Below are 15,758 nucleotides of genomic sequence, written 5' to 3'. Positions count from 1 at the left end.
ACCTGGTTGGCTCAGTCAGTAGAGGGTGTGACTCTTGATCTTGGAGTTGTGAGTTCAGGCCCCACATTGGGTGGAGAGATTACGTAAAAAGGAAATCTTAAAAAAAGGGATGGGGTGGGGGGAGGGAAAGTTCCCATCTGTGAATTGCATTTGGAAGCTTTGGCTATTACTCAGGTTTAGGCACTTAAAATTACTAAATTGGGATGGTATTAGTGATTTAAAATCACCTAAGAGCAACCAGAAAAGCCACAGAGCCTGTGTGAGGTAGCCAGTAGTGAGAAAAGAACTTGCCCTACTGAAGATACTTGATGGGCAGAGAAAATACTAAATAAGGTTGTATTACATGGAAGTCATGCTTGGCCAACAGTTACAATGGTAATCTCAGCCCACATGTTTATTAACTCTCTGTTTTCCACCTGAATCCCAAAAGGTAAATAAAATCTAAAATTAGGAAAAATAACTCCAGAGAAAGGTAGAAGGGTGTCATAATCAAAGGGCCAGAAATTTTCAGCAATTTCTGTAAGATCCAAAGAGATGTGACTGGGTTGATAGAAAAATTAATATCAGCTAAGTTGCTGAAATCTAAAAGTTCACTGAGAGGAGAATGCATAAATTTTCCCTGTAGAGTCATGGAAAAATCCAGAGTTCAGATAGCAGGGCTGTAAGTAGGAGCCAACTTTGGGAGAGTCAGTAAAGTAGCAGAAGAGCATTGTGAGCTATTATGTGTGCATATAGCACTAGGCTGAGACATTTGTCCATCTAAGACTTTCTATAGTAGGCTGAAAAAAATTAAAATTGTGGAAAAATACTTTTAACCAATGTAGCAAACTGAGAAGCTTCTATTTTCCCTGACAGTTTTCCAACCCAGAAAAATTTGTTTCCTTTGGATGGCCTTGAAGAGTGAGGAGACAGAAATCAAAAGTCAGGTTCCATAAGGGTAAGAAGTCTAATAAGAGATACAATAAACTAACATCTCAAAGAACCAGATATCAGGATTCCATGTAGGCCTACATGGAATTGAAGACTGTGTTACAATGATCTGGGATGACCAAGGAGCTTCAAACTTTGAACTTAGTTTAAGATGGTCCAAGATAAGTAGTTGCCCCTGGTCCTTAGCAAAAATAAACAAAAATTCTTTCTAGAGAAAAGTACCTTCATCTAGACCTCGTATTAATCCCTGACCTTTCTTCCCCCAAAACAATAGCAACAGGTAGTCAAAGATAAGTAGGCACACGAGGAAACAAAACACAAGGAACAAGAGTCAGCAGGAAAGCAGATAAGAGAAAGAGACCTAAAATGGCATCCCATCTCACTTGATTAAAAGCCAAAATTGTTTCAATACTCTACATAAAGCGTATATGATCCACAATTCCTAGACACACCCCTTGCCTCTTTCTTCTTTTCTCATTCACCTCTTGTCATACTAACTTGTTATTCCTTTGATGTATGGCATGCACCTTTATCTCAGAAACTTGCCCCAGTTTTCTTCCCATAGTTATCTACTACAGATGACTGTAGTTGTCTTACAGTTATCTCGTCCTTACCTCCTTCAGATCTTAGCTCAAAAGTCTTCATCTTTTTTGAAAAATTTATTCATTTTGAGAGAGAGAAAGAGAGAGAGGGAGAGAGAGAACATGCTTGTATGCGTGTGAATGGGGCAGAGAGAGAGAGGGAAAGAGGGAATCCCAAGCAGGCACCATGCTGTCAACACAGAGCCTGATGTTAGCCTTGATCTTATGAACCATGAGATCATAATCTGAGCTCAAATCAAGAGTTGGATGCTTAAACTGACTGAGCCACTCAGGTGCCCCTGAATTCTCTACATCTTAATGAGGCTTCCTTGACCACTCTGTTGAAAATGGAATCTTTCTCCTAAGGTTGCACTTCTGTCTCATTTTCCTGCTTTATTTCCCTCCGTAGTATTTGACACTATCTGCATAGAATATTGGTTTTATTTTTTGTTTGTCTTTCCCCATCATAGTATCAGTTCTTTGAGGGCAGGGAACTTAACCTGTTTTGTTTGCTCCTATATCTATAATGCCCAGAATAGTGCCTGACACCCGGGAGATGCTCAGTAGATATTTGTGGAATGAATAAATTTATGTGTATATATGTAAAGTGCTTAGAACAGCTCCTGGCACATAGTGACCACTTAATATATGTCAGTTATTATCAGTATGAAAAAATGAATTAAAGATGGTTAAACTGACAGTCATGGGTTCTAATTCTGGATTACTTTTCATCAAAGTACCCTCCAGGAGTGACCTAATTCTTGAGCTGGTGAATTTTGTGAAAATTGTTTTACCTGTGTGGGAAGGAATTGCTACCATTTCCCTTTTACACAAAGGCATAAAGGAAAATTTGATTTTCTACTCTTCCCCATGATACAAGGAAAGAAGCAAACCCATGGGGTTCAATTTCTAAGGCAGTGACTGCTAGGATGAAAATACTGGAAGGCTTTGAAAAATAGAGGTGCAGGTGGGACCAATGACAGAGATCAGGGTAACTTTACAAATATGTGGCCCATCCTGAGATTCCTCTCGAGTGATCTTCCCCAGACAAGTCCCCATAGCAATGGCACTCACGGCATTTCCATTTTCAATCCAGGTGATGGTGGGGACAGGGATGCCTGTTGCTGTGCAGCGCAGGGTCACAAAGGAGCCAAATGTGACATTGTGGGATTCAGGAGCCCGCAGGATTCTGGCAAAAACTGTTAGGAAAACAGAAGTGGTGAGTGACTCTCCTATAGGGAATGCTCAAGCTGGATGGTCTTTTAAAAATGCAAATCAAGTCACGTTCTCCCATGTAGAACCCTTCCGTGTTCCCTCCGTATTACCGATACGCCCTGGCTTCTAAGCCATTTATGCTTTAACCCTACATTTCTCACCACCCATGGATGCTCCGAGCTTATTTCCACCTTAGGAGCTTGTCCATGCTGTCCCTCGGCCGACAGCACTCATCCCCCAGATCTCCATGCGGCAGTTCCCTTGTATCATCCAGTCTCTGAGCGGCATTTCCTCAGAAGGGCCTTCCTCGACCACGCAACATAGAGTGTAACCTTCCCCCATTCACTTTCTCATCATCCTGGTTTACTGTTTTTCCAGACCTTACCACTATCTGAAGTTCTATTTCATTTGTCTAATGCCTACCTCCTCCCCGTCCCCCCCCATCCCCCAGTAGATTGTGAGTTTTCAGCAACCAGAAACCTAGCCTGTTTGTTCACTACCCAGAAGAGTGCCTGACCAAAGTAATAGTATTTAATTAAGTAATGAAATGATTAGTGCTTTATATCTTCAACTGTGTCATGGTGGGAGGACAGACAAAATCTGTCCAACTTTTTAGAGAATGCGATGGGCACATTGGGCCCCAAAGAAACATTTTAGGCCAAGCGTGAGCAGGGGAATAGGTAATTAATATTCCATTCTGAGACAGAATCCCTCCTGATTAGATAAGAGAAAGTTCAGAGAAGATATGATTTGACAACTGGATGTTTTTGGCGGATTCCAATTTTATTATTTATTTATTTTAATTTTACATGCTTATTTATTTTGGGGGCGGGGAGGGGCAGAGAGAAAGGGAGAGAAAGAGAATCCCAAGCAGGCTCTGCCTGGGCAGTGCAGAGCCCAACGTGGGGCTCAAATTCACGAACCATGAGACCATGACCTGAGCTGAAATCAAGAGTCACGTGCTTAACCAACTGAGCCACTCAGGCCACCCTTGCAGATTCTAATTTTAGATTTGCAGGTTCAGATTAATTCAACTTCCTATTTTTTGAAATTGAGGACTCTAAGAGATGGAATCTAGAAGAGCATGTTAGAAATACAATGTTGGGCCCAAAAGCCAAAAGAAAGGAAAAGCAAGGAAGCCTCCATCTTCAAGGCATGAGGTGGTTAAAAAAATGCTCCAAATGTTTAAAATACAGCTGAATCTACCCCCAACATCCCCACTCCCCCACCCCAAACAAAACTGAGCCGCTTTTAGTAAGTCCTGTGGTCTGATTACCAACCTATAAAAAGCCGAGGTTAAGGAACATGTGAAACAACACTATGGGGATGCAATTCGTTCAAATCCAGAATATAGACAATTCCGCAGAACAAATTATTTAGTTTTCTCAATAAATAAAGTGCTTCAGGAAGTAAAAAAGAAAGAGGGAACAATCATAGAGTTAAAAAGACTCAAGAGGCATAATCCCAGATGCAATGAGTGGATCTTATTTGGATTCTTAATTCAACAGGTCAGATGTAGAAAGATATTTTGATACATTTGGATAAAAATTACACAGTCCTGGTAGTAAATGGTACTGAGAAATGAGTGCTAATTGGGGACGAGTGGAGTAATGAACATGGCATTATATCTTTTTTAAAAAAAATCCTTATACTAACGTACATATTGGTTGATTGAATTAATGTCTGGGATTTGCTTTAGAAGAAACCAGCAGCAATAAAACAGTAATGGAATCAAGGAAACAAAAATGGTAGGCTGTTGATCATTGTTCCCCAATGGGTAATGGGAACATGGGAGTTCACTATATTACTGTAACTACTTTTTTGTAAGGTTGAAAATTTTATAATAATATTTTTTAAAAATGCTGTGGAGCCTACCCCACAGCTCCAGAAAACATGCGATGAGATACCCACTTCATCTGCTATTGAAATAACATCAAGTTATAGAAAACCCCAAAATTGAAGAAAAGTAAGGCTCTGAGAAGGAAGATTTGGCAGAGGCATCTGTCCTAAGAGCCTCGGAAATATCTACAACAGTTTTAGATCAAAATTCAACGGGGGATGATTCTAAATTGAAACAAAATGTGGGACTCTGAAAAATTTCCCAAGCAGGTGATGTTTCCAGCTGAAAAATTCCATAGCAAAATGAGTGACAGTAGCCATCATGGTCCACAGGGTTGGCCTCAAGTGTGAGTGGCCCTGTGTAGTCTCATAGGGCACCATGCTAAGAGGGCCCCACGCTTGGTTTGATTTTCTGCTGTCCATGTCTTGAAGTTACTGGTGACTTTTGAATTAAGGGCCCCAGATTATCATTTGCACCTGGCCCACAAATTATGGAGCCAGTCCTAAAATTGCTGCCTTAAAAGAGAGAGTGAAGTCTGTACCTCTATGGAAGTCCCAGAAAAGCAAGGCTCCAAGGTGAAATAGGAAATAAAAAGTTGCAGAATGCAAGAGTCTGAAGGAAATGTCAATCAAGACTAAGTGACAGAGGCTGTGCACATTGGAAATTCTCAATTTTTCAAGAAGGCCAGCTAGCTAGGAGGCGATACACATTTCTTCCAAATATACCAGAGTGACATATGGTGACCCATCTGATCACTTGACGGGAGATTTCTCCCAGCTCGGTCTTAGCTCACAGGTTGTGAAGTCTTGACAACTGACACAGACTGGCATCCCAGCAAGGGCGCTCCCAAGTATTCTCTCCTTTTCTAACATTTTCTGCAAACAATAATGGAGACCTAGATTGCACAACATATCTGAATCCATGTTCTTCATTTGGTTGAAATAACTTGTTGGGGTTGGGGCGATACTTGTGTGTCTTACATTTTTTTGAGTGTGAGACCCATCATCTTACGGGTCCCATTGACTCTCAGAATCTGAAAAAAAGGAGGATCCTTGACAGATTGGGAGTGGGATTATTTTGATCCCATAGGTGCTGGAAAAGTGTAGCCAGCAGCCGCTGCAGATAATGCTTTACTCTTGAACCTGAATGAGAGCCTTCTGGCTGAGGAGGAGAATAAGAAATTGGAAAAGAATGAAATCTAGACCCTTCTTTCTGCTTTAATTTATAGAGGCAAGAGTTTTCATTTGGGAACCATAAATTCTTCCTGGAAATGCAGTAATCAGGGAGGGTTTATTTTGTTCTAATTTACAGCTTTTTTTTTCTTTTGGCTGGTATTATTTGGCATATCACTTGGGCTCATTGCAAAACTTTTAATGATCTATATTGCACAACACAGCTAAACATAAAATGACATGGTAAAGAAAATAGAGTCGATGACCATTTGAGAGCTCAATAGGACCTTGCAGTGAATTTACTTAATATACTGCTCTGTCCCACATCAAAACCTTATGGGGGGTCCAGTGGGCACAGGATGGTACATAAAGGAGAACTATTAGCATTTTCAATGACTTCATGAAGGTGTGACTGTGCTGACAAACAACTGGTCTTCTCCTCCAAAAGGACAAATATACCCTTGGCTGACCATGGGTTTCATTGTGTGATTAAAAGAAAAACCTTTTGAAAAAAAAAACCAAAAAATTTTATTTTTCTGAGTTGGTGTCTCAGGATTTTATAGTATGATAACCCTGCTACACCCAGAGTCTAGACATTTAGATAAGGACTTGAGGTTAGGACGTCCATCCTGAGTTCCCATTTTGCTCTTCCTGGGCACCTTTTATTATTATTTTTTTAATGTTTTATTTACTTTAGAGAGAGAGACAGAGCATGAGTGGGGCAGGGGCTGAGTGGGGCAGGGGCAGAGAGAGAGGGAGACACACAGAATCCGAAACAGGCTCCAGGTTCTGAGCTGTCAGCACAGAGCCCAGTGTGGGACTCGAACTCACAAACTGAGATCATGACCTGAGCTGAAGTCAGACACTTAACTGACTGAGCCACCCAGGTGCCCCCTGGGCACCTTTTAAAGTAACCACTTAAAGTGAAGCTGACAAAAGTTAGTGACCTCTGCCCCAATCACATAAGTATAGGTGCTTGGTACCCTGCTCTCTGTCTTCTCTGTGACCTGGGTCAGAGATCTGCCCTTCCCTAGGCTCAGGGCATGCTCCTCAGACCCATGCTTCTGGGATTTGTAAATAATAAAGCTTGTGATTCTGCTTCCTTTGTGTGGATGTGTTGAAACTATGCCTTTGATCAAAATGATCCCATGCATTTCACTTCCTCAAAGTGGGAGCCGGGATGCTGAAGGAGCTACTTGCCAACCCCATGTGGGTGGCTTGTGCCCCCTCATTTGTCAGGTCACGATCTACCAGCTTCTCAACACACATTAAGTCTAGTGCGGTAGGAGGGGAAAAAAAAAAGGCCAGGAATTAAAGGGAAGCTATTCTCTTCTACATGCCTACATTCTTGCCAAAAGATAAAACAGGAACTTGCCCCCTTTTTTTCATTATTGAAAGATGGCTTCCACCGTTCTTGCCAGTTTCCTTTCCCCAAAGAAGGTCACAGATGTCTCCTTATCAAAATGTGTCTCAATACATCTCCTTACCCTTGTTTGTGTTTCTTCGTGGCACTTACCACCATGTCGTAACTATCGATTTGTTTGTTTGTTAGTTGGCTGTCTCTTCCTCCGGAATGTAAGCATCACAAGGCCAGAGCTTGCTTTGCTCAGTAATACAGGCTGGTTGATAGACAGCCCTGTGTGGCACATGGTAGGCATTCAATAAATATTTGGTGAATGAGTGAATGAATAAGTGAATGAATGACTCTTCTGATTCGTTAGACTGGAGAAAAGACTTGTCTGTGTTAGGAGTATCTCAGTCCTCTTGGGGCCATCATTCTCCCAGCTACTCTAATCAAGAAGGGTATGGGGTTAATGTGCAGTGAGGGTCCTGGGTCAGGGCTTCTCCATCCTACAATGTTAAAGAGTGGGAAGGGGTTGAGGAGGATGAGGAAACAAGTTATGTTAGTCGAATTCTTGGATGAAAAACTAGAAAGTTTTATTTTTTGATTTAGCTTTATCAGCTATAAAACTGATATTTTTATACCCATCTGTGTTTGTTACCAGTTCCAAGCATAAGAGGTGGAGGAGGGATGAAAGAAATTCCACCATATTTATCAGACATTGGAAACAGTAAATCCAGTTGTAATTAAAAACAAATGCCAGCCTAACCTCCATGGATAATAATACACTGGTAATAAATTAAATGTAATCCAATAATAAACTCCCATTATCTTAGTGATAGCCCCAAACCAAAAATGCATTCTAGGTCATCAATTTTAAAAGTAATGTGATATGTTTCATATCAAGTAAATGTCCATTGTATATCTCTAACTTGCATTTTTTTTTTGCATGCAAGACTATGTTAAAATGTTTTTGTTACATAAACAGACTACTTAATAGAAGGGGTATAACATTACTTAGTAATTTGGAAAATGTTTGCAACTGTTTTGATATGGATTTTTCACATGATGCAACTCTTCTTTCTGTAAATAGTCATATGCATCATTCTCCAATTCACTGTAAGCTCTATCACACTTGCTTTCCTGTGGCAAACGCATTATTGTTCACCTGCATCGTGGGAAATACACATGGGCAATCTATTTATCCCTGGGTTTTCTCTCATGGGATTTATTCATGAGTTTTGGGCTTTGATTTCTCTTGGGTAAGTTTACAGCACTAACTGCAGGTTGAGAATCCTATATTCAAAATTGGGCTGAAGCAGCCACTGATTCCAAAGTCCTTTATATCATAACCATATTATATTCTCATCCTTACCTCCTTTCTCCCTCCCCCCCCCTTTCCAATTTCTAAAGCACTTTCAGAAACATAATAAATGTTATTACTGATTGTCATTTTAAGGGGTAATTTGAATTAGTAATAAGGAGATAGAGCTATTACTCAGTCTGAAATTGCACACGGGGGCAATGGAAAGCCTAGGGCAGGGGACCCAAATTAAGTCCTGAAATTAATGACCAGTTCAGCTTGAGATGAATTACTGCTTTTGTCTTATTAAGGGAGTATGACCAGAGGAATACTTAGGTCCCTTATAAAGTCTGTTTCAGAGCAATTATCTCAAAAGGACACAATGAACTCACATGGATTTTATTTTCTCTCATTTTTTCCTTTATTTATTTTATTCTAGTATCCTTTAAAGAGATTTTTTTTTTCAGGTTACTTGGTTCTAACCAGCAACGTCTGATGGAGGGAAATTGAAAGCAAGCAAAAACAAAAATTAAAATCACACAGGAGCTGGTGAAATGGTTTTATCTAAACTTAGTTGTAAGAAGCCTGATGTTTAGAAGTAGAAAAGCATCTCAAATACCTTATTTGAGATACTAAATAAGGAGGTGCTGTTTCAAATAATACTAGCCTAGGGTTTATTCCTAAAGCCAAAACTGTATTGCATGAGAACTTGTGATCCAAAAAATATAAAAATATTCTGATCCAAAAAATATAAAGCACAAAGTTGGAATCTTCATGAGGGTAGAAGGTGCTTTCTTGGAAGAAAAACTGTTATTCTACCGTCGGGTTTTTCCCCAAACAGATTTGATTTCCCGCTACTTTCTTGGAAACGTAATTCCACTAAATATAGGTATATGTCTGTGTGCAATTAAAACTAATTTAAATTTGATTGATTTGATTTGGTGTGGAGCAGTTGCATAATACTTGTCCTCTTGAAGTAATAACAATAAAAACCTAAGCTGGCATCTTGACATATTTATATCTCTCCAAAAATTGTAACACCCTCCCTCCCCCCACGTACTCCCCTGAGAAGCTTTTTCCTATTCCAGTCTCTGTGAGATTTCTATTCTCATGCTGATTTACGCCATTTTGTTTGCATTTTCAGAGTTGACTTAATAAAAAGTAAATGGTCAATAAATACATTATAAAATAAAGCATCGCATCTCATAATACTCTGTTAAATGCTGACAGTATTCCCCGTACGTCATTTTATTTCCTAAAAAAAATAACGGCACTTAGACTTGTTTATAAGGTCAGCAAAAATAAACAATTGAATAGAACCGTACATTGGAAAAGAAACAGTGCAGAAAGAAAAAAAATACCTTTAGTATCTTGTTCAGGTTCACTTTCTTCTATTAATAGAAATGAGACAAACACACACAATAAACACACAAACAAAAACAACACATCATGAAAAGGGAAAATCTTTGAGCACGGAAATATCAGTTGTGCAACAAGATTAATTAGAATCTGCTTGTTTCTTATTTCAGTAAGAAACATGCAATCAAAGGAAACTGCTGACCTTTACAAGCAAACTATTAAAGGACATAAAATTTCAAATTGCTACTTTTAGTCGGGCAGTACTACATAGAAAATAAACTCCAGCATACCCAACAACATAGCTCATTCATGCATTTTTGTTTTAATGTTGACAATTACCCTTTCTTTCAAGGCAACAGACTGCCTACTATTCTGATAAATTGTGTTTTCCCTTTGTTAGCATGGCTTCTCCTTTTACAAGGTCCTGCTGTGAAGGCAGTGAGGTTGACTCTGGGATCTCAACTATCATTTCTATGGCAATAGACTCATGTTATGGTAAACAGAGGATTAGGGGGTTTCTGCAGAAGAGAGTCTACCACCAGCGGAGATGGTCTCCTACCAACTCCAGGAGGCTGCTCAGAGAGCAGAGAGGAGCAAACCATTATCTTGCGTAGGAAACTACCAGTGGAGCAAGCCACAAAGAAAAATGTAAAAATGTCTACATCTGGATGCAGAATTGAGAATTTATAATGGTTTTAAATCCTAGAAGAGAAGACAACCAAATTAATTGTTCCAAAATGTTTAACATAATACTGTATCAGGTGCAGATCGCATATGGAGCTTTCATTTTTCTTTCCTGAGAAGTTTGTGTCAATTTAGACCTTTTGAATTAGCGACAAGCCAATTGCAACATTTGTTTAGAAGTATAAAATAGCAATACTTAATGATAAGATCTTGATAATACATTTGCGTAGTTCTTCACAAGTTATGGATATTTTCATGTACACTATACATTATCTCCTGTACCCAGATCATATCCCTGTGATTAAACCTAATTGATTCAATAGGATTCAATTAAACCTAATTCAGCCCATTTTCCAGACAAGGAATCTGAGACTCAGGGCTTTGCTGCAGGTACAGAGCCAGAAATGCCACTTCAGTTTTCAAACCTCAAGTTCTGTGTTCTGACATAGCATCATCATAAGAAGCCCTCGTTTTTTGCACTTAATACCCAGTCCTAAATTTAAATGAACTTATAATTTCCTATTTCGATTTTACTCTGACTGCACATTCCCTATCTCCACCACCCAGGCCAGTGACACATTCCTGTTTTATTTTTTCAAAGTCTACTTGAAAGTTGTAAATTGAGGGACGTCGGGTTGAGTGTCTGACTTCGGCTCAGGTCATGATCTCATGGTTTGTGAGTTTGAGCCCGCATCGGGCTCACACACACACACACACACACACACACACACACACACACACAAAGTTGTGAATTTAATACATTTATGGTTAAAAGGACAGTTAGCAGTTTTCTGTCAGATGGACCTGAACAAAGAAAATCGTTTTTTACAACACATCCAACAGTGCCTGGTTTTAGACACCAGTTTTTTCATACTGAAAACTGGTCATATGGACACTTGGAACAGCAGTGACCCCTGTTTCTAACATAGTTGTTAATCAGGAAAAATCACTGAAGGTCCATGCTTGGGCCAGATTAGACCTGAAAAATTGTTTCTGAATGCCTTTGGGCTAGGCGTGTTTTCCTAGTTTCTCAACACAATTGTGCTTATTTCTAAATCTCGTTGTTTTGTTTTGTTTTTTTTTTTTCCACCAGCCGAGTAACTATGAGTGGCTGAAATGGGCATGCACTCCTCTGGGAATATTAAGTGTCTTCATTCCCTGGCTGCTATTATCTCCAAAATGTTTTCCACCAAAGTTCAAAGCCCTCAGTAAAATTTGAGAATCTTATTCCCTTTTTTTTCCCCCCCTCTCTTACACTACTCTTTTTCAGGTCCTGGAGCAAGTGCAGGTAAATTCTGAGTCTCTTTCAGTTTTGCTCCAGTGGTCTTTTACTGGACCGTTCTTCAGCATAGACCGTGAGGACTGTGCTGATTTCCCTGTGTGATCTTTCACTGTGTAGTTGTTGTCACTGCTTTCATCTTGCTTGATTGGTTTGGAATTGGGAGCAGTGTGACATTTCGAAAGAATGTACCCATTTCTTCCACTGTGGATCTACAGAACCAATTCAGGAGATGAAAGATCGTCTAAGATCTGCTGTTTTCCTAGGAGTAGGCTTAGCAGTTCTACCGGAAATTACATGGTCATAGAGAGACTGTCAAAGTTTCTTTCTGTGCACAAGAGCAGATATGCAGCTCTGTATGTACATATTTATATATGCTGATATATTCATATACACTTGCACCGTATTCACACACGTACACACACAATTGAGATTACTTTAAATTAGAGAAAATAATGCAAGGATAATCTGCAAAACCTATCTAAGCTTGAGTACACTCATTCAGTATATGAGATTGTTGGTCATTTCAAGGTCAGACTGTAGTCCTAGTTTTTTCATGTGTCTTGCTTGCTTAGCCTATGATCCCTCTTGACCTTGGAACTTACTGTGTTGCCACCTATCAATTTGTAAATATTTGGCTTCATGGTCTTTATTCTCATTTAACTGCTTTATATGTAATGCATCAGCCTTGTCTTCCAGACTGATGTGTAATCAACCTCCTTTCCAGGGCGGAGGCAGGGAGTGGCACAGAATACTTTTGTTGTTTTCTTTTCTCCCTAAAGTTTAGCAGTGTCTTGTAGAAAAAAGAAAATACTTTAAAAAGGACCTGGGCAGTGATTCATTTCCCTTCTCTGCTTTTTGGGACTTGTTCAGTAAGACATTTAGAATAAAGAATCATAGCGGTGCCTGGGTGGCTCAGTTGTTTAAGTGACCAACTTCGGCTCAGGTCATGAACTTGTACTCTGTGAGTTTGAGCCCTGCGTTGGACTCTGTGCTTGACAGCTCAGAGCCTGGAGCCTGCTTTAGATTCTGTGTCTCCCTCTCTCTGCCCCTCCCCCACTCATCTTTTGTCTCTCCAAGAATAAATAAACTTTAAAAAAAATTTAGAACAGAGAACCGTGGACTTCTGTTAAATTGGAATAATCTGAAATATAAACAACATCCAAGTTAAATAGTATATCCATCATTTTTTGGAATACTTTGAATTATGGGCAACTCAGTATACCATAGCAACCCATTTAAAATACTCTGTTAAATATATATATATATTTATTTTATGTGTATATATATATATATTTATATTCTAAATCAAACGTTTATATATTCTAAATGTACACATTTATATATTTATATTTTTATATATTTATATATATAAATATATATTATATATTTATATATAAATTTATATTTATATTAATATATTTATATATTAATATAAATTTATATATTCTATATTTATATATTCTAAATCACATTTATATTTATATATTCTAAATCACATTTATATATTCTAAATCAAACCAAAATCAGTCTCTTTATGATTACCACGCACAAGATTTAGTTTCTACTTCTATCCACTGGACTAAAAAAAAAAAAAAAAAATCCTTCGAATATTTTCATTTTTCCAAGCTTGCTAGCCCCAGTTCCCCATGTTGATTGCTCACTTTTGAACTTTCTTACCGTACCTTCTTTTTTAAAAAAAATTTTTAATGTTTATTTTTGACAGAGAGAGAGAGACAGAGAATGAGTGGGGGAGTGGCAGAGACAGAGGGAGACACAGAATCTGAAGCAGGCTCCAGACCCTGAGCTGTCAGCACAGAACCTGACGCAGGGCTCGAACTCACAGACCGTGAGGCCATGACCTGAGCTGAAGTTGGACGCTCAACTGACTGAGCCACCCAGGCGCCCCTCTTTTTTTTTTTTTTTTTTTTAATGTTTGTTTATTTTTTTTTTTTTTAAATTTTTTTTTTTTTTTTCAACGTTTATTTATTTTTGGGACAGAGAGAGACAGAGCATGAACGGGGGAGGGGCAGAGAGAGAGGGAGACACAGAATCGGAAACAGGCTCCAGGCTCTGAGCCATCAGCCCAGAGCCCGACGCGGGGCTCGAACTCCCGGACCGCGAGATCGTGACCTGGCTGAAGTCGGACGCTTAACCGACTGCGCCACCCAGGCGCCCCAATTTTTGACAGAGAGAGACAGAGCATGAGTGGGGGAGGTTATCGTACCTTCTTAATTTACCTGTTTGTGGTCCCCAAACAGAAACTAACACACACTTAGAGAGTCCCACAAATTCAAAGAATAGTAGGACTCTTTGTAATATTCTACTTCTATGACTATAAATTTGCTTGAGTTTTTATTTGCATTTATGTAAAAACACAGCTAGGTCATATCCCATTGCAAATCATGAATATCCAACACCAAGAAATGTTTTTCCTACGTGATTCACTGTATTAGTTGATAGGAGAAGAAATTTGGAGGGGAAATGTATTGTTATATAGGAGGAAGGGAAGCCATCAAGATTCCCTTGCATAAATGAACACATTTAGTATAATGATGTAGGTCACCAGGATCTTGTGGAAGAAAGAAATGGACCACAAGAAAAAACAGGCAGTACTGTGGGATGGCTCCCATTCTTCAGACTGCAAGAGTGAGGAGAGCCAAGAAGATCATAGGATTTTGGTCACCTAGAGCTGAAGTCTCGATGGAAGCTACAATAGCACATTCTTTGCTCTTTGTAGAATGACATTGGTTATCATTTTCGTCATCGGCAATACCTTAAAGAAATCTCTGACCATCTGGTAATGTCAGGACACCATTTTAGGGCTTTTTCATTTTTGAATGAAATGATTTGCACAAAGCAGTTAATATAGCAACTAACACACAGCTGGAAAGTACTGGAAGCTCATTTTGAAGCTGGGTCTTCTAGCTTGCTCTTTTATTTATTTATTTTTTCAGAGCTATTTCCATCTCTATGGTATCTTCCTGGCTGATGAAAGCTGTTTCTCCAACTGCCTTAGAAGAAAAAGCGCTTATTTCATTTTTAAATTTCAATCTGCCTTAATGAGCTATGTTCCAGATACTTACTGCGTTGAGTACCCTTTGTGTTGGTATTAAAAGCATGTGCTGAAATCTATTCCTCACTGAGAAGAGAGGAGTCATTCTGTGGAAGGAGAAATCCATTCTCCAGACCTTATTAAGACATGGACGCTAATCCATACTAGATTATGGAGTCCGTTCTTAAATCAGCTCCGTTCGTCTCCGAGTCTAGCATCGTATTTCAAGAACTGTTGTGTTGGAGATGCCTGGTAGAAGACAAGTACCACAAACAGCAGAAAAGGGGGTATTTTAGTTGTTTTCTTTTTTATTTAAAATTGGCCCAGAGGATTGTTGAAAAGTAATCCTGTTAAGGCTCTGTGGTACTCTGTTTCTGAAGAGAGTCTTCTTTTGGTTTCCAATCATTCAAAGAACATGTGACAATAATAACAATAAACCTAAGTAAATACCTGTTTTCCTTTTCTGACTTCTTGGTAGCTAAAGCAAAGAAACCCGACCCTGGTGTGCTGCCGCTGTTTACATTTCTGTCTCCTTTGAAGCACAGCATGCATGAGGGTTATCCACTGTGGCTCCGTCTCCGGAGGAATCCAAAGGCACGCTCCTTTAGAAAACATACACAGCGCCCTCACAAACAGCCTTCCTTTGCATCTTCAAAGTAAGGCTGGCCTGGCTCTGTGACATCATGATTCTCTAAAGTGGCTTGGGCTGGGAACATTTCTGTGGCCTTTGAGATAATAACATTTTCCAAGCTTGTAAATATGGATGGTGAATAATGAGTCTGAGCAAGGAGTGTTTATCAAAGTCCATCAGATAAGAGCCACACGAAATTAACTTGTTTTTGCTTCAGTCCTAGATGCAGATAGGGCAACTATTAAGGACGCTTTTGTTAAAATGGTTCTGAAAATACATTAGAAGTTTAGCCATAAGCCAATGAAAAAGTTGGACGTCCATCGTGATTCATGTTTTTCATTCTTTGAGAAAGTGTATATTCTGGTTT

General features: G+C 39.2%; 1 protein-coding gene across 1 annotated transcript in view; it reads right to left on the bottom strand.

The window, feature by feature from the left end:
• The window catches only part of MUSK (muscle associated receptor tyrosine kinase), a 94,203-nt gene that overhangs the window by 42,078 nt on the left and 36,367 nt on the right, over positions 1-15,758 (bottom strand). Inside the window, exon 6 of the mRNA XM_043566418.1 lies at positions 2,586-2,710. Coding sequence (XP_043422353.1) covers positions 2,586-2,710 — 125 coding nt within the window. The remainder of the gene's footprint in view (positions 1-2,585; positions 2,711-15,758) is intronic.

This window comes from Prionailurus bengalensis, chromosome D4, assembly GCF_016509475.1.
Source record: "Prionailurus bengalensis isolate Pbe53 chromosome D4, Fcat_Pben_1.1_paternal_pri, whole genome shotgun sequence".
Classification (NCBI taxonomy): Eukaryota; Metazoa; Chordata; class Mammalia; order Carnivora; family Felidae; genus Prionailurus; species Prionailurus bengalensis.
Note: the sequence above shows the minus strand (reverse complement) of the source record. Positions and strands in the feature narration are given on the sequence as shown.